The 24,522-nt window shown below is 50.6% G+C and overlaps 2 protein-coding genes across 3 annotated transcripts in view; one reads left to right on the top strand and one right to left on the bottom strand.

Annotated features, from left to right (window-relative positions):
* The window catches only part of ccdc135 (coiled-coil domain containing 135), an 85,735-nt gene extending 68,438 nt beyond the window's left edge, over window positions 1-17,297 (bottom strand). Inside the window, exon 1 of the mRNA XM_078406168.1 lies at window positions 17,098-17,297. The gene's annotated coding sequence lies outside the window, so the exon portion shown is untranslated. The remainder of the gene's footprint in view (window positions 1-17,097) is intronic.
* Window positions 10,571-24,522, top strand: part of mta1 (metastasis associated 1) — a 104,261-nt gene continuing 90,309 nt past the window's right edge. Inside the window, exon 1 of one of the 2 annotated variants that reach the window (XM_078406169.1) lies at window positions 10,571-10,992. In XM_078406169.1, the coding sequence (XP_078262295.1) occupies window positions 10,965-10,992 (28 nt within the window). In that variant the 5' untranslated portion in view covers window positions 10,571-10,964. The remainder of the gene's footprint in view (window positions 10,993-24,522) is intronic. The other variant, XM_078406171.1, reaches the window with a different exon arrangement.

Genomic DNA, 24,522 nt, shown 5'->3' with positions numbered 1-24,522 from the left:
AGGTAAAAGGCATGGTGTTTCTTCTCCTAGAATTTCATGGCAAGGTGCCGTGAGAAGGGAGGAGTGAGCCAGTGAAGATGGAAGAGTGAATAATGAAGGGAACAGTGCGTTCAGAAAACTGAAACAGAAGGGAACGAAAAACGTGTCCAATGCAACAGGGTATGACTTACGGAGGATGACCCATTGAAACTGGAGGCAGGTGGGGTAGAAGGTGAGGACAAGGGGATTAGTCCTTAGTCTGAGTAGGAGGAGAGGGTATATGACCAGAGATGTGGGAAGTGGAACAGACATGGGGAAGACACCGACAATGTGGAAAGGAAACTGTCATTAAGAAAACAGGAAGTTATCTTTATAGTACTATCATGGAAGGTATTTTCATCAGAGCAGACATGAAGGAGACAGAGAAACTAAGCACAGGTAGTTGAGGAGGTCTGTGAACTTGTAATGGATATTGTTTGCTAATTCATCCCCTTAGATGAAATAGAGAAGAGAACGGGAACGGAAGACGAGGAGAAAGACCATGTGAAGTACAGAACAGAATAGAAATTGGCAGCAAAGGCGTTGATGGTCTTGTATCAGAGCAGGAAGCAGCACCAATACAGTTGTAAACAGTACAAGAAAGAGATGAGGGAAGGCATTTGAATAGGTCAGAAAGAAAACTGTCCAATGTATCCCACAAAGAGACAGGTGTGGCATGAACCTATGTGGAACCACCTCTGATACGCAAAAAGTTGGTCAACATGAGAATGAGTTCAGCCAGATAAATGAAGATAGTGGTAGAGGTGGGTTAGATGTGCCTTTATTCAACAAAAAAATGAAGAGCTCTGAGACCATCCTGGTATGAGACAGAGTTTAGGAAGGATTGAACCTATGATTCACTGGTTTTCTCCTTTTCTACCCAGCTAAATAAAAACTCAAAACAGACAGGTTTCTCCAAGATAATATAATATCCAAAAGTACACATTGAATCTGTTTTGATGATGATTTCTAATACCTTGCTATAATGTCTTTAACAATACATTCTAGTTTAGGTTTATTACTGCCATGTGTACCGAAGTAGAGTGAAAAGCTTTGTTTTGCATGCTATTCTTTCAGATCAGATAATACTATACATAAATACAATTATGTTAAACTCAAATACAAATGAACAAAGAGTAAAGGGGAAGATATAGGGTTCAGAAAATAGTTCTCAGCATTGTAGTACATCAGTTCCATGGATTGTCTAATATCTGCAATGCCATAGAGCGAATTGGACAGTACCCGGGCTTATGTAAGCTTCTGTACCCGAGTGTTCAGAAGCCTGGTAATGGAGGGAATGAGTTATTCCTGAGTCTGGAGGTGCATGCTTTCAAGCTTCAGTATCTTCTGCCTGATAGGCATGGGGAGAAGCAGGAATGACCGGGGTGGGACATGTCTTTGATTATGTTGGATGCTTTTCCAAGGCGTCGTGAAGTGTAGACGGAGTCAATGATGGGGTGTCTGGGCTATGTGATGGACTGGGCTGCATCCACAACCCTCTTCAATTTCTTGCAGTTTTGGGCAGAGCTGTTCGGTACGGTACGGTAGCGCAGCGGTAGAGTTGCTGCTTTACAGCGAATGCAGCGCCGGAGACTCAGGTTCGATCCTGACTACGGGTGCTGCACTGTAAAGAGTTTGTACGTTCTCCCCGTGACCTGCGTGGGTTTTCTCCGAGATCTTCGGTTTCCTCCCACACTCCAAAGACGTACAGGTATGTAGGTTAATTGGCTGGGTAAATGTAAAAATTGTCCCTAGTGGGTGTAGGATAGTGTTAATGTACGGGGATCGCTGGGCGGCACGGACTTGGAGGGCCGAAAAGGCCTGTTTCCGGCTGTATATATTTGATATGATATGATATGATAAACCAAGCTGTGATAACCATTCGACTAGTTTTAGAATAATTGATTCATCGATCCCTGTGAAAATTCACTCAACTAATGAGGTTACATTTGCTGCCTTCCACTCTGAGGTAGCATTCTGGACTCCACAGATCAAAATCAAATCTCTAGTATCTCTCTCATACATCCTTGGATATAAGTAGCAGGCCAAGAGGATTTTTAGTCTCAATAATTTCTCTAGCTTTGTGTCTACACAATTTTACAAATTTCTTTGTCCTCTTTCTCACCTTGATCCTTGGTTCACTGCTATTTCCAGAATATTTTTATGATTTATAGAAACATAGAAACATGGAAAATAGGTGCAGGAGGAGGCCATTCGGCCCTTCGAGCCAGCACCGCCATTCATTGTGATCATGGCTGATCGTCCACAATCAATAACCCATGCCTGCCTTCTCCCCATATCCCTTGATTCCACTAGCCCTCTAGAGCTCTATCTAACTATCTTAAATCCATCCAGTGATTTGGCTTCCACTGCCCTCTGTGGCAGAGAATTCCACAAATTCACAACTCTCTGGGTGAAAAAGTTCCTTCTCACCTCAGTTTTAAATGGCCTCCCCTTTATTCTAAGACTGTGACCCCTGGTTCTGAACTCACCCAACATTGGGAACATTTTTCCTGCATCTAGCTTGTTCAGTCCTTTTATAATTTTATATGTTTCTATAAGATCCCCTATCATCCTTCTAAACTCCAGTGAATACAAGCCTAGTCTTTTCAATCTTTCCTCGTACGACAGTCCCGCCATCCCAGGGATCAATCTCGTGAATTTATGGTGCACTGCCTCAATTACAAGGATGTCCTTCCTCAAATTAGGAGACCAAAACTGTACACAATACTCCAGATGTAGTCTTACCTAGGCCCTATACAACTGCAGAAGAACCTCTACTCCTATACTGAAATCCTCTCGTTATGAAGGCCGACATGCCATAAGCTTTCTTCACTGCCTGCTGTACCTGCACTCCAACTTTCAATGACTGGTGCACAAGGACACCCATGTCTCGCTGCACCTCCCCCTTACCCAACCTATCACCATTGAGATAATAATTTGCCTCCTTGTTTTTGCTGCCAAAGTAGATAACCTCACATTTATCTATATTATACTGCGTGATTTCAACCATGAAGACATGCAAATTATATAATATTCCTTTCATTGTCTCATTCCCCATTACAATTTCTTTTATTTCCTCCTTTCCTCATTATAATTACCAATTGGGAAATAATGGAATGTATTATCAGAGATAATTGGGAAGGGCAAGTGACTGAAGTGTCCATGGGCGAGCATTTCGGGACCACCACCATTGTTTTTACGAGGATATTGCCAGGACTTGAGGGCCTGAGCTATTGGGAGCGGTTGGGGAAGCTAGGACTTTATTCCATGGTGCGCAGGAGGATGAAGGGTGATGTTGTAGAGGTGTTTAAGATCCTGATGGGAATAGATAGGTAAATGCACAGTCTTTTACCCAGAGTAGGGTAATCGAGAACCAGGAGACACAGGTTTAAGGTGAGAGGGGAAAGATTAAATAGGAACCTGAGGGGCAATTTTCTCACACAGGTATATGGAGTGAGCTGCCAGAGAAGGTCGTTGAGGCAGGTACTAGCGCAACATTTAAAAGACATTTGGACAGGCATATGGAAAGGAAAGGTTTAGAGCGATTCTGGCCAAATGCGGCCATCTACCAGTGTAGATGGGGCTTCTTGGTCGGCATGGCCAAGCTGGGTGGGCCGAAGGGCCTGTATTGTACAACATTGTAACAAAGCAATCTCAACAGTTCCTTATTTACCTTTGCTAATTTCTTATTTTTACAAAGTTCTACAAATATTTACAATCTGTTTTAATGTTTCGACTAAGGTTATTCTTGTTATTTTGTTTCCTTCCATCAGTTTCTCGGTCAGCTTTTGCTGAAATCTAAAATGCTTTCAATCATCAATCTCACTTTGTTCTTGGTAACATTATAAGTCTCTTCCTTTATTTCAATACTGTAGTGAAGTTACCATCTCCTGTTTCCCACAGTTTGACCATTTTACGCACGAGGCATTTATTCCGAAAAATAATGTATTTCCATTGTAACTTATCAACTTTTTCTTTAAATGTTTTCTTTTTCTGAACTCCTTTTATATCTTTTAAGGTGATATACAAACATGCCTGAACCATATCTTCATACCTACATAGTTTGCTTTGGTCAAGTTTAAAATCCTGACTTTAAGTTATCATGTCATTATTTCCCCGTTCCACAAGTTCCTTTGCTACATAACCAACATTTGATCTATGGTAGTCAATTTAGTTTAGTTTACAGATACAACATGGAAGCAGGCCCTTTGGCCCACTGAATCCGTGCCGACCAGCGATCAACCGCACGCTAGTTCTACCCTACATCCTAGGGATAATTTACAGAAGCCAATTAACCTACAAACCTGTACATCTTTGTAATCTGGGAGGAAACAAGAGCGCCCGGAGAAAACAACGCGGTCACAGGGAGGACGTACAAACTCTGTACAGATAGCCAGCCAGCACCCGTGGATAGGATCGATCTGGGTCTCTGATGCTGTAAAGCAGCATCTGTACTGCGGTGCCACTGGTTGAATTCTCAATGTTCTGATTTAGAAAACTATCTCCAACGCATTACTGCAGATATGCTTTGCTTTATCTCCACAAAAGTAAAATGTTCTTAGCTGCCTCAGAGTGAGTGGGATTTACACTGACACCACACCAAATATTTTGTTAAGCCACGGAAGGAGGCTATTGAGTCCTTGAGTTTATTGCCAGTTCTCGGATTAATCCCAACACAACACTTCCATTTCCCCTCACATTTAACTGTAAGCTATTGTCTCTTACATGGTCAAAAACTCCTTACCTGCCCCCTCCCCCTCCTCGAATGAATCCTTATAATTTGACACTGCATGATACGGGGAAATGCATTGCAGACAGAGGAAATTTCTTAAGAGGCATCTTCAAAGAGCAAAGCGAGGTAGAGAGGTTTTGCGTGAGTAGTTCCATGGACTTTACATTTTCTTTTTAATAATCTGCCCAATGCAGGTAGAACTGTTATAGCACTTGCCTCCATAAAGCGAATTGGATATGATGCAGTCAAAGAATTGGTTGAAATGTGATTTTGATCAGGAACTAGAGAACCGCTTAAGTGTTACTTTGGAAATTGACAGACAACAAAAAAAGCTGTCTTGGTATAAGCCAGTCTAGGAAAGGAAACTGTTTCCTTATAACTTCCCAGCAATAATCAGCCACCATTATCTGTTAACAGTACCGCCACATTCACCTCAGGTAACTATTGAAAATGACAAGCAACATGCTGTTGACACTTGTGCAATGATATTCTTTTAAACAATGTAACATTCAATCTTATGCAATTTTAGCTTGCAGTAACAAAATTAAACTTATAGCTATTAAAAAGGCTTTTATTTTTGAAAATCCTGCAGGAAAAATAACGTTGCTACTGTGAGTCTGAAATTCCTTAGGCTCTCAAACCCCTCTTCTGCATTGCCAGAACAATTTTCATAACATGATTTTCTATAACGCCAGGTTTCTTCGGAACACAATTATCATGTTATAGTAGAACTTACCTGCACTAAACTACAAACAGAGGTTCCCTATCCATTCCTGTTAATTTTTCATATCTCGTTAGTTAGCACTACTAAGATTCATTTTGATTTCCAATGCTCTCTGCCATTCTTATTCTGTTTTATATAAAATAATACAATTTGGTTTAGGATTACTTTTTTTTGCTTACCATTCCAAGTGACATGAAAAAAACATCATCACGTCAAGTGGAATTTGCAATCAGACTTGTGTCGTTGAATCAGAATAAGCGGAACTCAGCACTGCAGTCAATGTTTCTGCAGAACCTTTAGACACAGACCAGACTCCCCACCATTGAATCCATCTACAATATGCCTCGGAAAAACAGCCAACCTAATCAAAGACTTGCCCCATGCCGGTCATTCCTTCTCCCCACTCCCATCGGGCAGGAAATACAAGTTTGAAAGCATGCACCTCCAGACTCAGGTGCAGCTTCTTCCCCTTTACTATTTGGCTTCTGAAAAATCCTTCCATAAGCAACTGTCCGATTCACCTTCTCTGCATTGTGGACATTAGACTTTGCCTCTGGAACTAGTGCACAACAATGCAGAGAACCATATTCTGCACTTTGTATCTTTCCCTTTGCTCTATCTATTGTAGAGCAAAGTTTGGCATGATTGCTTTTATGTGTAGTGTTATTCTGATTTGATTGGATAACACACAAATCAATGTACCTCAGTGCATGTGACAATAATAAACCTAATACTAAGAAAATGTCATAAATTTATGAGCTTTGAACAAATGAATGATGTGAAATCATGTATTGTAATCATGTATTGTCTTTCCGCTGACTGGACAGCATGCAACAAAAGCTTTTCACTGCACCTCGGTACACGTGACAATAAACTAAACTGAACCAAAGGTATGTCCCACTGTGCAGTTGAAGACCTCTATAATTTAGGGGAAAGAGGACACTTTTTACAAATCTACTTGGTTTACCTGAGTACCAGCCTCCACACAGGCAAACTGCGCAGCAGAAACTTCGCTATTTATGTTTTAATGGCTCACGTCCTTAGAACATGTCACAGAACCGCATAGCAGAAATGGATAGCATGCAGAGGAAGTTTCCTACGGGTATCTTAAAAAAAAAAGATGGAGAGGTTTAAGGAGTGAACACCACAGCTAAATACCCAGGCATCTGAAGGCACAGACACCAATGGGGGGGGGACTAAAATGGAAATAACAGGTTGGGGAGATGCCAGGTAGCAGTCCCGTGGTATAGATTGGAGAAGGAGTGGCAACGTGAGATTGGGTGAAATAGCAGGAGCAACAGGGTTGCTGTGGAGGGGGTAGTGCGTTGGAAGAGGGGTTGAAGTGGCAATAGATGGGTGGCAGGATTCGGCTTTGGGAGACTAAAGGAGGGGTTGCTATGAAAAAGGGTTTCGAGTGGCAGTTATATGGATGCCAGTAACGGACGGGAACGGACAAGATCATGAGGGACCCCTGCCACCCCAGTAACGGACTGTTCCAGATGCTACGGTCAGGCAAACGCCTCCGCTGTCACGCTGTGAAAACGGAGAGGATGAGACGGAGTTTCTTCCCACAGGCCATCAGGACTGTCAACTTTTATAACTCCAGAGACTAAATTTTTGTCTACACTATAGTAACTTATTAACTTTATTTATATGCTGTAACTGTAATTCTTTTTTGTGCACAATCCGCAGGCATTGCCACTTTCATTTCACTGCACATCGTGTATGTGTATGTGACAAATAAACTTGACTTGACTTGAATGTTGGAGAAATTGTGGGCGGCGCAAGGGCGCAGCAGCAGAATTGCAGACCTGCGTTCAATCGTAACTATGGGTGCTGTGCTGCCTGTGCAGAGTTTGTACATTCATCCTGTGACCACATGTGTTTTCTCTGGGTGCTCCAATTTCTTCCCACATTCCAATGAGGTGCAGATTTGTAGGTTAATTGGCTTTTGTAAATTGCCCCTAGTGTGTAGCGTGGAACTGGATGGTCGGTGCAGACTTGGTGGTCATGTATGTAGTGAGACATGGAAGTTGGGCCTCAAGAAACAATGATAATATTAGAGTAGAATTCATAATAAGACACAGGAGCAATTAGGCCATTCGGTCGTGGCTGACCTATTTCTCCCTCTCAACCCCATTCTCCCTGGAAGTTTTGACACACTTACAAATGAAGAACCTATCAATCTCTGCTTTAAAAATACCCAATGCCTTGGCCTCCACCGCTGTTGGTGGCAATGAATTCCACAGATTCACCATCCTCTGGCTAAAGTAATTCCTCCTAATCTCCATTCTAAAGGTACATCCTTTTATTCTGAGGTCAAGACTGTCCCACTACTGGAAACATCCTCTCCACATCCACTCTAACCAGGCCTTTTATTATTCCATTTTTTTTCAATGAGATCCCTCTTCATATTTCTAAACTCCAATGAGCACAGGCCCAGAGCCATCAAATGCTCCACATACATTAACCCAATCATCTCCGGGAACATTCTTGTAAACCTCTGGAACCGCTCCATTGCCAGCACATCCTTCTTCAGATATGGTGCCCTAAAACTGCTCATAATATTCCAAAAGGACACAGTGCTGGAGCAACTCGGCGGGTTAGGCAGCATCTCTAGAGAACATGTATAGATGATGTTTGTGATCTTCAGTCTGAATCAACACCTCTCCATGTTCTCCAGAGATGCTGCCAGACCCAATGAGTTACTCCGAAGATAGACACAAAAAGCTGGAGTAACTCAGTGGGTCAGGCGGCATCTCTGGAGAGAAGGAATGGGTGACGTTTTGGGTCGAGACCCTTCTTCAGTCTACTCATTACATTCATTACTCAAATCTCTAAAGTAGTAAATGCAAACCCACAGCCTTCTGAAACAGAGACAATAAAGAGTGACAGAACAATGGAGGGCCTTACAGGATTGCAATGGGCGCAGGGGCTGGCAGGTTTGGTGTGAGGAAGAGAAAGCAGTGGCGCTGTAGTGGAATGCAGTTGAGGATGCAGCAATGCAGTGAGGGAAGGTAGTGGGTAAAGTGACAGGAGTACAATGCCGAGAAATGTAGCAGTTGGCCTACTGCATTGGGGAATAGTAATAGGAAAATGGCAGTGTTGGCAGGGATACAATGGAAAAGAGTGAAGTTTGGCAGGGATATGGTCAGAGGGGGTGGAAAATGGCAGGGTCATGGGAGAGGATGAGGTTTGGCAAGGATAGGGTAAGAATTGGCAGGGATCTTGATGTGAAAGAGGATTGCTCGGGATGAGTTAGAAGAAAGATAATTGGCAGAAATACAAGGTGAGAAGGGTTTGGTTAGAGGAAGTGCTGAAAGGAATGGAAGCTGGGACGAATGAAGTTTAGGGAAAGGATACGGCAGGAGAGGGAGTTTTCAGGGATAAATTGGGAAAAGGTTGGTTGGCAGGATTGCAGTAGGAGAAGGGAATGTTTGGAAGGGACACAGTGGGTGATAGGGATGAGGTAGGAAATGTGATGGGAAGGATAGGGGATGACGGGTGTGTTGGGGGTAACAGTGGAGGGTGGGGACAAGGGAGATGAAAGGACTGAGAGGATGGTGAATGTTGGGGAGTGAGGATAGTGAGGTGATGGAAAATGAGGGGGTCAATAGTTAAAATGGGTAAGGAAGTAGAAGAGGGACTGAGGAGAGGGTGGAGGATGAGGGTGTCAGCAGAAGGGGAGAGGGTGAGGGGTAGATGAGGTGACTGAGGAGTGGAGGGTTGGGCACGCTGGAGTGGTCGGGGGAGAATAGGGGAATGAAGGGAGGTTGGGGGTTACGTGGAATGAAGGGAGGAGTTAAGGGAGGGGGAGGGAGTGATGGGAGGGTGAGTGGAGGGTGGGGATAATGAGGTGAAGGTGATGGGTTAGTGAAGTGAAGGTTAGAGGTGATGAGGGAGGATGGGGAGCGAAGAGCGAGTTGGAGGTGATGAGGGAGGATGGGGAGCGAAGAGAAAGTTGGAGGTGATTGGGGAGTGAAGAGGGGGTTGGTGGTGATGGGGGAGAATTGGGGAGTGAAGAGGGGGTTGGAGGTGATGAGGGAGAATTGGGGAGTGAAGAGAGGGCTGGAGGTGATGGGGAGGAGTGGAGAGAGGGTTGGAGATGATGAGGGAGTATTGGAGAGTGGAGCGAGGGCTGGAGGTGATGGGGAGGAGTGGAGAGAGGGTTGGAGATGAGGGAGGATTGGGGAGTGGAGAGAGGATTGGAGGTGATGGGCAGGAGTGGAGAGAGGGTTGGAGGTGATGGGCAGGAGTGTAGAGAGGGTTGGAGATGAGGGAGGATTGGGGAGTGGAGAGAGGGTTGGAGATGAGGGAGGGTTGGGGAGTGGAGAGAGGATTGGAGGTGATGGGCAGGGGTGGAGAGAGGGTTGGAGGTGATGGGCAGGAGTGGAGAGAGGGTTGGAGATGAGGGAGGATTGGGGAGTGGAGAGAGGATTGGAGGTGATGGGCAGGGGTGGAGAGAGGGTTGGAGGTGATGGGGAGGAGTGGAGAGAGGGTTGGAGATGAGGGAGGGTTGGGGAGTGAAGAGAGGGTTGGAGATGATGAGGGAGGATTGGAGAGTGGAGAGAGGGTTGGAGATGAGGGCGGGTTGGTGAGTGGAGAGAGGGTTGGAGATGATGGGGAGGAGTGGAGCGAGGGCTGGAGATGAGGGAGGGTTGGGGAGTGAAGCAAGGGTTGGAGGTGATGGGGAGGAGTGGAGAGAGAGTTGGAGATGAGGGAGGGTTGGGGAGTGGGGAGAGGGTTGGAGGTGATGGGGAGGATTGGAGCAAGGGTTGGAGGTGATGAGGAGGAGTGGAGAGAGGGTTGGAGATGAGGGAGGGTTGGGGAGTGGGGAGAGGGTTGGAGATGAGGGAGGGTTGGAGATGAGGGAAGGTTGGAGATGAGGGAGGGTTGGGGAGTGGAGAGAGGGTTGGGGTGATGAGGAGGAGTGGAGAGAGGGTTGGAGATGAGGAAGGGTTGGGGGAGTGGAGAGGGCTGGGGTGATGGGTGAGTGAGGGGTGAAGGTGAAGGTGGGGTGTGGGCGGGCGGGCGAGTGAGCGAGCAGGGGGGAAGGGTGATGATGAGAAGTAAAGGCGACGGGTGGTGGGTGAGTGAGTGAGTGAGGAGAGGGTGGGGGAACCAGCTTGAGCCAAACCCATGTAAAGCTCCACTTCCTCAGAATAGGTGACGTCGGGCGTGGAGAAGAGGAAGAGGGGTGGGAGAGGAATTAAAGAGCGGGAGGAAAGAGCCGGCGCTGGAAGAGCGAGCGAGCGAGCGGGGAGAGGAGAGGAGAGGAGAGGAGAGGAGAGGAGACGAGCCGAGCCGCGGGCCGGGGGTCGGAGGCCGGAGCCGGGTGGAGTGAGCAGAGTGGCGGCGAGAGAGAGGAGGCCAGGACCGGCACCAGCCCCGCTCAGCCGCGGCCGGCCTCCGCCAGGGCAGCGGGAGGGCACAGCCACAGCCACAGGCACAGCCACAGGCCGGGCTCCGGCCGCCTCCAGCCCCGCCATGGCAGCCAACATGTACCGGGTTGGAGGTAAGGGGCTTGCGGCGGCGCCGATCGGCAGGGCCGGGCAGGGCCGGGCCGGGACCCGACCCGCGGGGGGGAGGGGGGAGAGAGAACGGGAGAGGCCGGGCTGCGGCCCCGGCCCACAGGAACAACAACCCCGGCCCCCAGGAACACAAGCCCCCGGCCCCCAGGAACACCAGCCCCCGGCCCCCAGGAACACAAACCCCCGGCCCCCAGGAACAACAACCCCGGCCCCCAGGAACACAAGCCCCGGCCCCCAGGAACACAAACCCCCGGCCCCCAGGAACAACAACCCCGGCCCCCAGGAACACAAGCCCCCGGCCCCCAGGAACACAAGCCCCCGGCCCCCAGGAACAACAACCCCGGCCCCCAGGAACAACAACCCCGGCCCCCAGGAACACAAGCCCCCGGCCCCCAGGAACAACAACCCCGGCCCCCAGGAACACAAGCCCCGGCCCCCAGGAACAACAACCCCGGCCCCCAGGAACAACAACCCCGGCCCCCAGGAACACAAGCCCCCGGCCCCCAGGAACACAAGCCCCGGCCCCCAGGAACACCAGCCCCCGGCCCCCAGGAACACAAGCCCCGGCCCCCAGGAACACCAGCCCCCGGCCCCCAGGAACACAAGCCCCGGCCCCCAGGAACACAAGCCCCCGGCCCCCAGGAACAACAACCCCGGCCCCCAGGAACACAAGCCCCCGGCCCCCAGGAACACAAGCCCCCGGCCCCCAGGAACACAAGCCCCCGGCCCCCAGGAACACAAGCCCCCGGCCCCCAGGAACACAAGCCCCCGGCCCCCAGGAACACAAGCCCCGGCCCCCAGGAACACAAGCCCCGGTCCCCAGGAACACCAGCCCCCGGTCCCCAGGAACACCAGCCCCCGGCCCCCAGGAACAACAACCCCGGCCCCCAGGAACAACAACCCCGGCCCCCAGGAACACAAGCCCCGGCCCCCAGGAACAACAACCCCGGCCCCCAGGAACACAAGCCCCGGCCCCCAGGAACAACAACCCCGGCCCCCAGGAACACAAGCCCCGGCCCCCAGGAACAACAACCCCGGCCCCCAGGAACACAAGCCCCGGCCCCCAGGAACAACAACCCCGGCCCCCAGGAACACCAGCCCCCGGCCCCCAGGAACAACAACCCCGGCCCCCAGGAACACAACCCCCGGTCCCCAGGAACACCAGCCCCCGGCCCCCAGGAACACAAGCCCCGGTCCCCAGGAACACAAGCCCCCGGCCCCCAGGAACAACAACCCCGGCCCCCAGGAACCCCGGCCCCCAGGAACAACAACCCCGGCCCCCAGGAACCCCGGCCCCCAGGAACACCAGCCCCCGGCCCCCAGGAACAACAACCCCGGCCCCCAGGAACACAAGCCCCCGGCCCCCAGGAACACAAGCCCCCGGCCCCCAGGAACACAAGCCCCGGCCCCCAGGAACACAAGCCCCGGTCCCCAGGAACACCAGCCCCCGGTCCCCAGGAACACCAGCCCCCGGCCCCCAGGAACAACAACCCCGGCCCCCAGGAACAACAACCCCGGCCCCCAGGAACACAAGCCCCGGCCCCCAGGAACAACAACCCCGGCCCCCAGGAACACAAGCCCCGGCCCCCAGGAACAACAACCCCGGCCCCCAGGAACACAAGCCCCGGCCCCCAGGAACAACAACCCCGGCCCCCAGGAACACAAGCCCCGGCCCCCAGGAACAACAACCCCGGCCCCCAGGAACACCAGCCCCCGGCCCCCAGGAACAACAACCCCGGCCCCCAGGAACACAACCCCCGGTCCCCAGGAACACCAGCCCCCGGCCCCCAGGAACACAAGCCCCGGTCCCCAGGAACACAAGCCCCCGGCCCCCAGGAACAACAACCCCGGCCCCCAGGAACCCCGGCCCCCAGGAACAACAACCCCGGCCCCCAGGAACCCCGGCCCCCAGGAACACCAGCCCCCGGCCCCCAGGAACAACAACCCCGGCCCCCAGGAACACAAGCCCCCGGCCCCCAGGAACACCAGCCCCCGGCCCCCAGGAACACAAGCCCCGGCCCCCAGGAACACCAGCCCCCGGCCCCCAGGAACACAAGCCCCGGCCCCCAGGAACACCAGCCCCCAGGAACACAAGCCCCGGCCCCCAGGAACACAAGCCCCGGCCCCCAGGAACACAAGCCCCGGCCCCCAGGAACAACAACCCCGGCCCCCAGGAACAACAACCCCGGCCCCCAGGAACACAAGCCCCGGCCCCCAGGAACAACAACCCCGGCCCCCAGGAACAACAACCCCGGCCCCCAGGAACACAAGCCCCGGCCCCCAGGAACACCAGCCCCCGGTCCCCAGGAACACCAGCCCCCGGCCCCCAGGAACACAAGCCCCGGTCCCCAGGAACACCAGCCCCCGGCCCCCAGGAACACCAGCCCCCGGCCCCCAGGAACACAAGCCCCGGTCCCCAGGAACACAAGCCCCGGCCCCCAGGAACACAAGCCCCGGTCCCCAGGAACACCAGCCCCCGGCCCCCAGGAACACCAGCCCCCGGCCCCCAGGAACACCAGCCCCCGGCCCCCAGGAACACAAGCCCCCGGCCCCCAGGAACACAAGCCCCCGGCCCCCAGGAACACAAGCCCCGGTCCCCAGGAACACAAGCCCCGGCCCCCAGGAACACAAGCCCCGGTCCCCAGGAACACCAGCCCCCGGCCCCCAGGAACACCAGCCCCCGGCCCCCAGGAACAACAACCCCGGCCCACAGGAACACAAGCCCCGGCCCCCAGGAACACAAGCCCCCGGCCCACAGGAACAACAACCCCGGCCCCCAGGAACAACAACCCCGGCCCCCAGGAACACAAGCCCCCGGCCCCCAGGAACACAAGCCCCCGGCCCCCAGGAACACAAGCCCCGGCCCCCAGGAACACAAGCCCCCGGCCCCCAGGAACACCAGCCCCCGGCCCCCAGGAACACAAGCCCCGGCCCCCAGGAACAACAACCCCGGCCCCCAGGAACACCAGCCCCCGGCCCCCAGGAACACCAGCCCCCGGCCCCCAGGAACACAAGCCCCGGCCCCCAGGAACAACAACCCCGGCCCCCAGGAACACCAGCCCCCGGCCCCCAGGAACACAAGCCCCGGCCCCCAGGAACAACAACCCCCGGCCCCCAGGAACAACAACCCCGGCCCCCAGGAACACCAGCCCCCGGCCCCCAGGAACACAAGCCCCCGGCCCCCAGGAACACAACCCCCGGCCCCCAGGAACACCAGCCCCCGGCCCCCAGGAACACAAGCCCCGGTCCCCAGGAACACAAGCCCCCGGCCCCCAGGAACACAAGCCCCCGGCCCCCAGGAACAACAACCCCGGCCCCCAGGAACCCCGGCCCCCAGGAACACCAGCCCCCGGCCCCCAGGAACAACAACCCCGGCCCCCAGGAACACAAGCCCCCGGCCCCCAGGAACACCAGCCCCCGGCCCCCAGGAACACAAGCCCCGGCCCCCAGGAACACCAGCCCCCGGCCCCCAGGAACACAAGCCCCGGCCCCCAGGAACACCAGCCCCCAGGAACACAAGCCCCGGCCCCCAGGAACACAAGCCCCGGCCCCCAGGAACACAAGCCCCGGCCCCCAGGAACAACAACCCCGGCCCCCAGGAACAACAACCCCGGCCCCCAGGAACACAAGCCCCGGCCCCCAGGAACACCAGCCCGGGCAGAGAGACACACAGAGACACCCCAGCTCTCTGCCCGACGGCGCCTGCACCGACCCCCATCCGAACACCAACACCCCCCTCCCCCCATCCAGACACCAACACCTCCCAACCCCCCCCCCCGACCCCCACACCTCCCCCCCAACACACCTCCCTCCCATCCCCGACACCAACCCCCCCATCCCCGACACCAACCCCCCCCATCCCCGACACCAACACCCCCATCCCCGACACCAACACCCCCATCCTCCCCAACCCCCAACCCCCATTCCCCATTCCCCCCATCCCCCATCCTCCCCTCCACCATCCTCCCCTCCCCCCAATCCTCCCCTCCCCCCCATTCTCCCCTCCCCCCCATCCTCCCCTCCCCCCATCCTCCCCTCCCCCCATCCTCCCCTCCCCCCCATCCTCCCCTCCCCCCCATCCTCCCCTCCCCCCCATCCTCCCCTCCCCCCCATCCTCCCCTCCCCCCCATCCTCCCCTCCCCCCATCCTCCACTCCCCCCCCATCTTCCACTCCCCCCATCCATACACCAGTTCCACTCCCTGACCGCCACACCTCCCCCAATCCCTGACACCAACACCCCCACTCCCCGACACCAACACACCCCCTTCCCCCCACCCAGACACCAGTTCCCCACCCTGACCCTAACACCCCCCCGCCTGACCCCAACACCCCCCTACCTTACCCTAACAGCCCCCCGACCCCAACACCCCCTCTTAGACCCCCACATCTCCCCCCCCATTCAAACACAACTCCCCCGACCCCAACACCCCCTCCTAGACCCCAACACTCCCCTGACTTCAACACCCCCTCCTAGACCCCCACACCTTCCCCCCCATTCAAACACAACTCCCCCCTGACCACAAACCCCCTCCTGCCTGACCCCAACACCCCCTCCGAGACCCCCACAAGACCCCCACACCTCCCCCCCCCCCCCATCTAGACCATTCCCCCTGGACACACCCCCCCTCCATGATCCCCACAGCCTCCCAACCCCAACACCCCCTCCTAGACCTCAACACTCCCCCCCTGACCCCACGCCTCTCTACTAGACCCCCACACCTCCCTTTCCCGACCCCACACCTCCCCCTCCCTATCCAAACACCAACACCTCCCTCCAACACAACACCTCCCCCCCTCCCGACCCCAACTCCCTACCCCCCCGACCCCAACACCTCCGCCCCCCCTCCCCGACCCCTAACCCAACACTCCCCTCCCCAACACCCCCTCCCCAACCCTAATACACCCTCCCCCAACACCCCCCTCCCCCAACACCCCCCCCAACCCTAGTACACCCTCCCTCAATACCCCCTCCCCAACCCTAATACACACTCCCCCAACACCCCCTCCCCAACCCCAACACACCCTCCCCGACTCCAACGCCTCCCCTTCCCCGACTCCAACGCCTCCCTCTTCCCCGACCCCAACGGCTCCCCGACCCCAACGCCTCCCCCATCCCTGACACCTCCCCCTTCCCCGACCCCAACACCTTCCCCAACCCCTGCATCTCCCACAACACGACCCCAAAACCTCTTTCCCACCCCAACGCCTCCTCCCCGACCCCACGCCTCCCCGACCCCAACACCTCCCAAACCGAATCCACACCATCCCCCCGTGGATCTCCTGTTGTTTGTCCCCCTCAGGCCCCTCCTCGTGTCTCTCGTTGTACCTCCCCTTCACCGCTATCCCCTCTCTTATCTTTTGTTGTTCCTCTCTTTCTTTCCCCCCTCCTCCAGGTGTTCCTCCTCCGCCCCCAGTGTCCCTGCCACTGACCCTCAGCGTACCCCCCCCCCCCCTTCCCAGTCCCTCGGTGCACCTCCCTCCTCACCCACTCTCTTTGCTTCTCTCACCCCATCCCTCACCAAATTACCTGGTTCCCTAATCACACACCACCACATTACCTTCTCTTTATCCCTGTCTTTGTTCTTTCTCTCCATTCCTCTCTCTCCCTCTACCCCCTCTCGCGTTCCTCAGTCCACTTTCCCTGTCCCGTCACCCCTCTTTCCCTTCAATGAGATTACATCCTCTAAAATCAGAAATAGGCCCAGTCCATTTAATTTCCCTTCTTCTGACAAGAATCAATCTGGTAAACCTTTGCTAAACACACTCTATCGCAAGTACATTTTTCCTTGGGTAGTTAGAGACCAGACCTGTTACAGTATTCCAGAGCCAGTCTCACCAGAGGCTTGTATAGTTGGCCCAAAGTATTTCTGCTCTTGCACCTTGTTCCTATTGCATGCCTTTCTAGTTGTCTCCTGAACCTACACATTAACACAGTGATTTGTGCACAAGCGCTCCCCGTGTTTCTAAACACCAACATTTGTCAAGCCCTTATAATTTAAGAGAACGGAACTTCTTACTTGCTGCAGTTTTACAGGTCCATTAATGCGATAATATAACAAATATTCATTAAATTAATAATCTGTACTACCTGGTTACCAGTCCACAATAGTTAAAAACTGAAGACGGTAGTGCAACTAAAATGACGTCTGTAGTAGATTATTGCCGAGGTAAGGTTGTGGTTAGGGTTGTGCAGTGTTGTTCAAGACTCTTCTGGTTGCTGAGAGGCTGATCTTGAATCTTCTTCCCAATGGTGCAGCATGTTGAGCGTGTGACCAGGGTAATGTGAGTCGTTGATGATACTCTCTGCCTTTTTGAGGCAGCGCTTCCTGTAGATCCCTTTGATGGTGGGGAGGTCAATACATTTGATGGACTTGGCAAAGTCCACCACTTTATGCAGCCTCCTTTTGTTCCTGGGCGTTGCGTGTCACTAAACCAGGCCATGATGCAACCAGTCAGTATGCACTCTACCATACCCCCATAGAGGTTCGACAGAGCATTTGGCACAGCTGAAATTTACTCTTTGTTTAATTTTTTTCCCCAATGATTTCCCATTTAACCATTCGCTTAGCCTGTCTATAGTTTCCATGCATCTTTCTCACAACCCGCACTGCCATCCAGCTTTGTATCAACAGAAGCTTATTCCTGTTATACTTATTACATACTTATGGAAAGTGTAAGACACTTTATTCTGTCATGTCAGTGATTGATGTCGATTGTGAATAGCTGGGACCCCTGCACTGATCCCCAAGGCACTAGTCATCGTCATCTAATCTAAAATGAGCTGTCTATTTCTTCTTTGTTTTCCGCTTCTTAACCAATTGTCAATCTGCACCAGTATGCTCGAATTTTGTTCAGTAATTTTTAGTGTGATACTTTTCCACAGACATTCTGAATGGTCAAATGCACCTCATCAACTGATTTGCCCTTATCTCTTCTGCAAGTTACAACTTCAAAAACATCTTGGTTGTGCTCAATCCTATTCCAATTTTCTAAGAGTCCTGTAGCTCGTAAAACAGATTCCAGCATTTTCCCTCTGCCAGATGTACATAGAACATAGATCACGTCAGGCTAATTGGGCTGCATTTCCCCAAGTTTCTCTCTTCTTCCTTTCTGAAATAGCAGGATTATATTTTCCGCCTTCCAGCCGATGCAAACCATTCTGGAACCTGTAGAAATGTGGAAGATGACAAACCTGTACATCCACAGCCACATCTTTCTGAACCCAAGAATACGGGTCATCTGGTTCTAGGAGGTTATCAGACTTATGTTCCATTTAAAGGTCGACACAAAATGCTGGAGTCACTCAGTGGGATCGGCAGCATTTATTTCTATTTGTTCCAAATGTTCCATTTATTTGTCCAATACTCTTTTTTTTTTAAACAGCCCTTCATTCACGCTGGACCTTGTTATGTAAGGTCAATTTCATGAATTTGTGTATGGTGTACACAAACACAAAATATTAAATTTCTGTCCCGTACTAATTTTAGAACATAAAACATAGAATGGTGCAGAACAGGAATAGGCCCACAATGTCTGTACCGAAATGATGTCAAGACCACCCCTTATCTGCCTGCACATAATCCATATCCATCCATTCCCTGCATATCCATGTGCCTATCCAGGGCACATGTCCTATCATATCTGCCTCCACCATCACCTCTGGCAGCATGTTCCAGGCACTCACCACCCTCCATGTGGGAAACAAAAATTGCCCCGCATATCAGCTTTCAACTTTGCCCCTCTCACCTCAAAGCTGTGCCCTCTAGTATTTAATATTTTTATCCTGTGCTATTTTACCCCATCATTGTTTTATATGCTTGTATAATCTTTTCCTTTTTTTACACATCAATAAAAGCTTACACACCCTGTTTTATTTCTTGCAAAAGTATTCAACTTTCCATTTTCTTTATCTCCAATTTGATGCCTTTTGCTCAGCACTGACACTTTCTTAATCTTTACTGCCTTTGTTGATACTGATGCAAGCCTTTCACATTCATCTAATGCTACGTATAACATGTCTTCATTGCCATGGTTGAAACACGTTTTGTCCCCTTTTGTTTCCACTAAAGGAATAAATATCACTTGCAAACTTTTAAATTAATTCTTTATTCGTTAGTCATTGTTTGTTTACTATCAGAACTTTCAATGTAATTTCACCTTCTATCAGATTCAACTTATCATAGAGTGATACAGTGTGGAAACAGGCCCTTCGGCCCAACTTGCCCACACTGGCGAACATGTCCCAGCTACGCTAGTCCCAGCTACGCTAGTCCCAGCTACGCTAGTCCCAGCTACACTAGTCCCAGCTACACTAGTCCCACCTGCCTGCGTTTGGTCCATCTCTCTCCAAACCTGTCCTATCTATGTACCTGTCTAACTGTTTCTTAAATGTTGGGATAGTCCCTGCCTCAACTACCTCCCCTGGCAGCTTGTTCTGTACACCCACCACCCTTTGTGTGAAAAAGTTACCCCTCAGATTCCTATGAAATCTTTTCTCCTTCACCGTAAACCTATGTCCTCTAAAACTATGAAACATGTGTGTCATATCATCTTAGTTTGTTTTATTCAGTTTGCATTAGATAACATATAATTTTATATGACATTTTAAAATGTGAACATCGTATTATTTTATTGGTTAATGTTCAATCCTTTTACCTCTCCCTCTTCCCGCTTCCTCTTTATCTCCACTGTCCGCTCCCTTTCACACCTTCTCTCATATCCCCTCCCCAACCTCATTCCCTCCTCAGTACTTTATTATCCTCCTTCCTTGTCCCCACTTCCCTCATCCTAGTCCTTCTCCCATCTTTCTTGTCCCCATTTCATCTATATTACATTATCTCTGCCACTCGCTTGGCTCCCTTGTTCCTTTTTTTGTGAAAGATTACTAATTCCTTTTGATCGTGTGTTTTTCTGGTTTTCTCAGTCAATATCTTTGCATGTCTGTTGTGTGTACTCATTACCCTCTTTACATCCCGAATTATTTATGATTTTCTTCATTTCTGCTGTTGTTGTTCTCTTGCCCCTTTGTATAATTTATATCTACGGTTCTACAAAAAAAATATTTCCCTACTTCTCGTTCCCTTGTTTTTGTATCCCTGCATCTCAATATCTGTCTGCCTTTTTTTTTTTTAACCTATTTGTTCATTGTGAGTGTGCAGCACTGGGCCAAGATAACGTTTATTGACTGTTCACAAACTGTGTTGTTTGGTTGGGCATTTAAGAGGAGCTTTTATGTGTGTCAGTGGTCATTTATTAATTAGACCATTGTCAGATCTCCCTCCATGAAAGACATGAGAAACTGCTGGGTATTAACAATATACTGACAATTATTTGGACAACATCAGTGATACCAGGATTTTATTCCAGATTTATTTGATTCAGAATTTAAATCTCCCAGATGCTGTGGTTGGAATTGAATATTTTCTCCAGAACAGTTTTTTAGACTCTTCAAATGCTTATTTTAGTCATTTTAAAGGCTATGAACCATGCCCTGTAAATATTCATTATTTGTATTCATGTACCTTTACATTTGTTCATCTGCACACGAATCTCACCTGCCATTTATTTAACTTTTCTTTGTGTCCTTGTCATTTTCTTTGTCCCTATCTGCCTTGAACCTTTCAGTGTCTGTCAAAAGCAGTCTCTCGCGTTAGGTGCATTCATTCTACTGGGTGTGACTGCGACTGTGACTGTCTAATTAAGGCCTGTTTGAGAGAGAGAATGGAGGAGCTCTGAAATGTAAGTGAGATCACAAAGTGAAATAAAACAGCACAGGTCTGTGTATGGAGGATGAATTATAGAGGGATTGTGTGTTTGCTTGGGACCTGGGGATGAAATGGGATGGATACCCGCGTGGAAGGGAAGTGATGGCAGTCTTGCTTGTACAGAGTCGGATTTTTTCAAGAAATTGAATTCAGTATAAATAATGCAGTGGGATGGGAATTTGGGAATTAAAAATTGATATTATTTTGAATTGGGAGAAATTAGCTTGGCGCGGAGAGGGATGGTCTAAGCATTGTGTATATCCCTGTGATGTGTGCAGTGTGGTAGAAAATGTATTGTAGTTTAATTTATGGAGATTAAAGTAAGGTTATCTGGTTGGTGTGGGGGAATAGGTAAATAATCAATGGCATTGAGAGCCAAATGCTTTCGACAGCTGATAAGATTGCACATAAATCTGTTCATGGTGATCACTTCAGGAACCAAGCGATTTTATTGCACCACATGATCACATAATGGTGTAAATGCAGCAAGTTTTATCTGCGAAGTTCATTGGAACTCGTACCTTCAGGTTTCCCCACGATCAGCACTGTCCTCGGTGAAGAGGTGCTTAAAGTGAAGCTTAGACGTGCCTTTCTATGTGCCAACTATGCGGTTCGGTGACAACGCCCTTGCTGTAGGGAAGAAGACGGGTAAAAACCTGTTCCCAGCCTGCAGAAAGTAACCTCAGGCAATACTACCGGTGTCATGGGTGAAATGACGCTCCCCTGGAGACTGGTGCTTCCCTTTGTGTGAGATCTTGCTTCGGACCTGCCCTCTCAGGTGAAGATTAAGGCCCTTGTCACTTTATGATGAAGAGCAAAGTGTGAACTCAGTGCCTGAGCCTCCATCATTTAAAACACTAAACTGAATGCTCTTTGTAATGTCTAAGTATAATCAGTTTGCTTTGTTCTTATTCATTTTTGGGACCTGGTGTCAGCACAAGGCTAGCAATGATCCATTATTACAAACCCACTGACTCCCACAACTACACTTCTTCCCACCCTGCTTCCTGCAAAGACTCTATCCCCTACTCCCAATTCCTCCATCTACACCGTATCTGCAGCCAAGATGAGGTGTTCTATCCCAGGACATCCGAGATGTCCTCATTTAAGGAACGGGGTTTCACTCTCCCACCATAGATGAGGCCCTCACCCGTGTCTCCTCGGTACCCCGCAGCTCCGCCCTTGCTCCCCCTCCCCCTAATCGCAACAGAGACAGTCCCCCTGGTCCTTTCACCCCATCAGCCGTCGCATACAACATAATCCTCTGATATTTTTGCCACCTCCAACGGGATCCCAATACTAGTCACATCTTCCCATCTCCACCCCTTTCCGTCTTCCGCAAGGACCGTTACCTCCGCAACTCCCTGCTTAACATCCTTTCCACCCAAACAACCCCTCCCCAGGTACCTTCCCCTGCAACCGCAGAAGATGCAACACCTGTTCCTAGACCTCCTCTCTTGACTCCGTCCAGGGACCCCAACAGTCATTTCAGTTTAGGCAGAGGTTCACTTGCACATCCCCAACCTCCTCTACTGTTGTTCAAGATGTGGACACTTATACATTGGCGAGACCAAACGTAGACTGGGCGATCGTTTCGCTGACCACCTTCGCTCAGTCCGCCTGGACCTACCTGATCATCCGGTTGCTAAATACTTTCATTCTACTCATTCCCACACTAACCTTTCTGTCCTAGGTTTCCTCCATTGTCAGAGTGAGGCTAAATGCAAATTGGGGGAACAGCATTTCATATTTTGCTTAGGCAGCTTACAGCCCAGTGGTATGAATATTGATTTCTCTAACTTCAAGTAACCCTGGCATTCCCTCTCTCTCCCTCCCTCTCCCACCCAAGTCGCACCAGCTTCTCGTTCTCACCCAACAAACAGCTAACAATAGCCTGTTTCCTTTATCAATGTGACTTTTTTTACAAATCTTTCATTCGTTGTTCTTTATCTCACGACATCGTCGTCTATATCTCTTGTTTCCCTTTCCCCTGACTAGTCTAGGTTTACTAGGTTAATTCCCGGAATGGCGGGACTGTCATATGTTGAAAGACTGGAACGACTAGGCCTGTATACACTGGAATTTAGAAGGATGAGAGGGGATCTTACCGAAACGTATAAGATTATTAAGGGGTTGGACACGTTAGAGGCAGGAAACATGTTCCCAATGTTGGGGGAGTCCAGAACCAGGGGGCACAGTTTAAGAATAAGAGATAGGCCATTTAGAACGGAGATGAGGAAATACTTTTTCAGTCAGAGAGTTGTGAATCTGTGGAATTCTCTGCCTCAGAAGGCAGTGGAGGCCAATTCTCTGAATACATTCAAGAGAGAGCTAGATAGAGCTCTTAAGGATAGCGGAGTCAGGGGGCATGGGGAGAAGGCAGGAACGGGGTACTGATTGAGAATGATCAGCCATGATCACATTGAATGGCGGTGCTGGCTCGAAGGGCTGAATGGCCTACTCCTGCACCTATTGTCTATTGTCTATCGTCTATTGTCCATTGTCTAGTCTGAAGAAGGGTTTCGACCCCAAACGTCACCCGTTCCTTCTCTCCAGAGATGCTGCCAGACCCGCTGAGTTACTCCAGCTTTTTGTGTCTATCTTCGGTTTAAACCAGCATCTGCAGTTCCTTCCATTCCCAATTGCCCTCGAGAGGCTGGTGGTGCGATCCCTTTCCATCTCTTCAGTCTTTCTGGTGAAACTGCCGTTGGGGAGAGAGTTCCAAGATTTAGACCCCGTGGCAATGAAGGGGCGGCAAAATGTTTCCAGGCTGGGATGATGTGTGACTTGGAGGTAGCGTTTCCATACAGCTGCTGGCCATGTTGTCGCAGCCTGGGTGAGGAGATGGCACACACTGAAGGCACTGTGTACCAGAGGTAGAGGGAGTGAATGTTGATGGACGCCAGTTATCAAGCAACTAGCCGCTACTGCTATGTAGCAGCAAGGATACCTCATTTAAATAATTTTAATGACTGTAAAAATATTAAATGCCATGTGTCATTAGATATATCTTTTTTTAAATTAGATCTTTTTTGCCATAACCTCCAAGCACTTGCTCTCAAACGATTTTAGTTAGCTTGAAAGGAACGGGAAGTTATAGCTTAGACGTCGCTCCACACTTTTCTTGGACACTAAAGCAGTTTTGTGTGTCATTTAATATTGTTTCTGAAAGCCTTAAAAGAGCGAGAACTCGGATTTAGTTTGGGTTATTGTCACGTGTACCGAGGTACAGTGAAAAACGTCCACTGAGTGCTAATCAGTCAGCAGAAAGAGAATACATGATTACCATCGAGCCGTTCCCAGTGTAGAGAGACATGATAAGGGAATAATGTTTAGTGCAAGAATTGTGCGGCAGTGCTGGGTTTCTCTCTGTTTTACTGGGCTGAAACTTGGATTGTTATTCCAGTGCAATGAACCCTGTTGTTGTGTTGCAAGTTCATGCAGTTCTTCACGGGTAGGATTTCTGTAGCCAGCTTCTAAAAGGGCACATTGCAACTCTTCTTGTTACTGGGTTGTGCAGCTACCGAAAACATAGAAATATAGAAACTTGGCGCAGGAGTAGGCCATTCGGCCCTTCGAGCCAGCACCGCCATTCAATATGATCATGACTGATCGTCCAAAATCAGTACCCTGTTCATGCTTTTTCCCCATATCCCTTGATTCCATTAGCCCCAAGAGCTATAACTAACTCCCTCTTGAAAACATCCAATGAATTGGCCTCCACTGCCTTCTGTAGCAGAGAATTCCAC

The sequence above is a fragment of the Rhinoraja longicauda genome, chromosome 10 (assembly GCF_053455715.1).
Source record: "Rhinoraja longicauda isolate Sanriku21f chromosome 10, sRhiLon1.1, whole genome shotgun sequence".
NCBI classification, from domain to species: Eukaryota; Metazoa; Chordata; class Chondrichthyes; order Rajiformes; family Arhynchobatidae; genus Rhinoraja; species Rhinoraja longicauda.
This window is presented reverse-complemented; position numbering and strand designations above follow the sequence as displayed.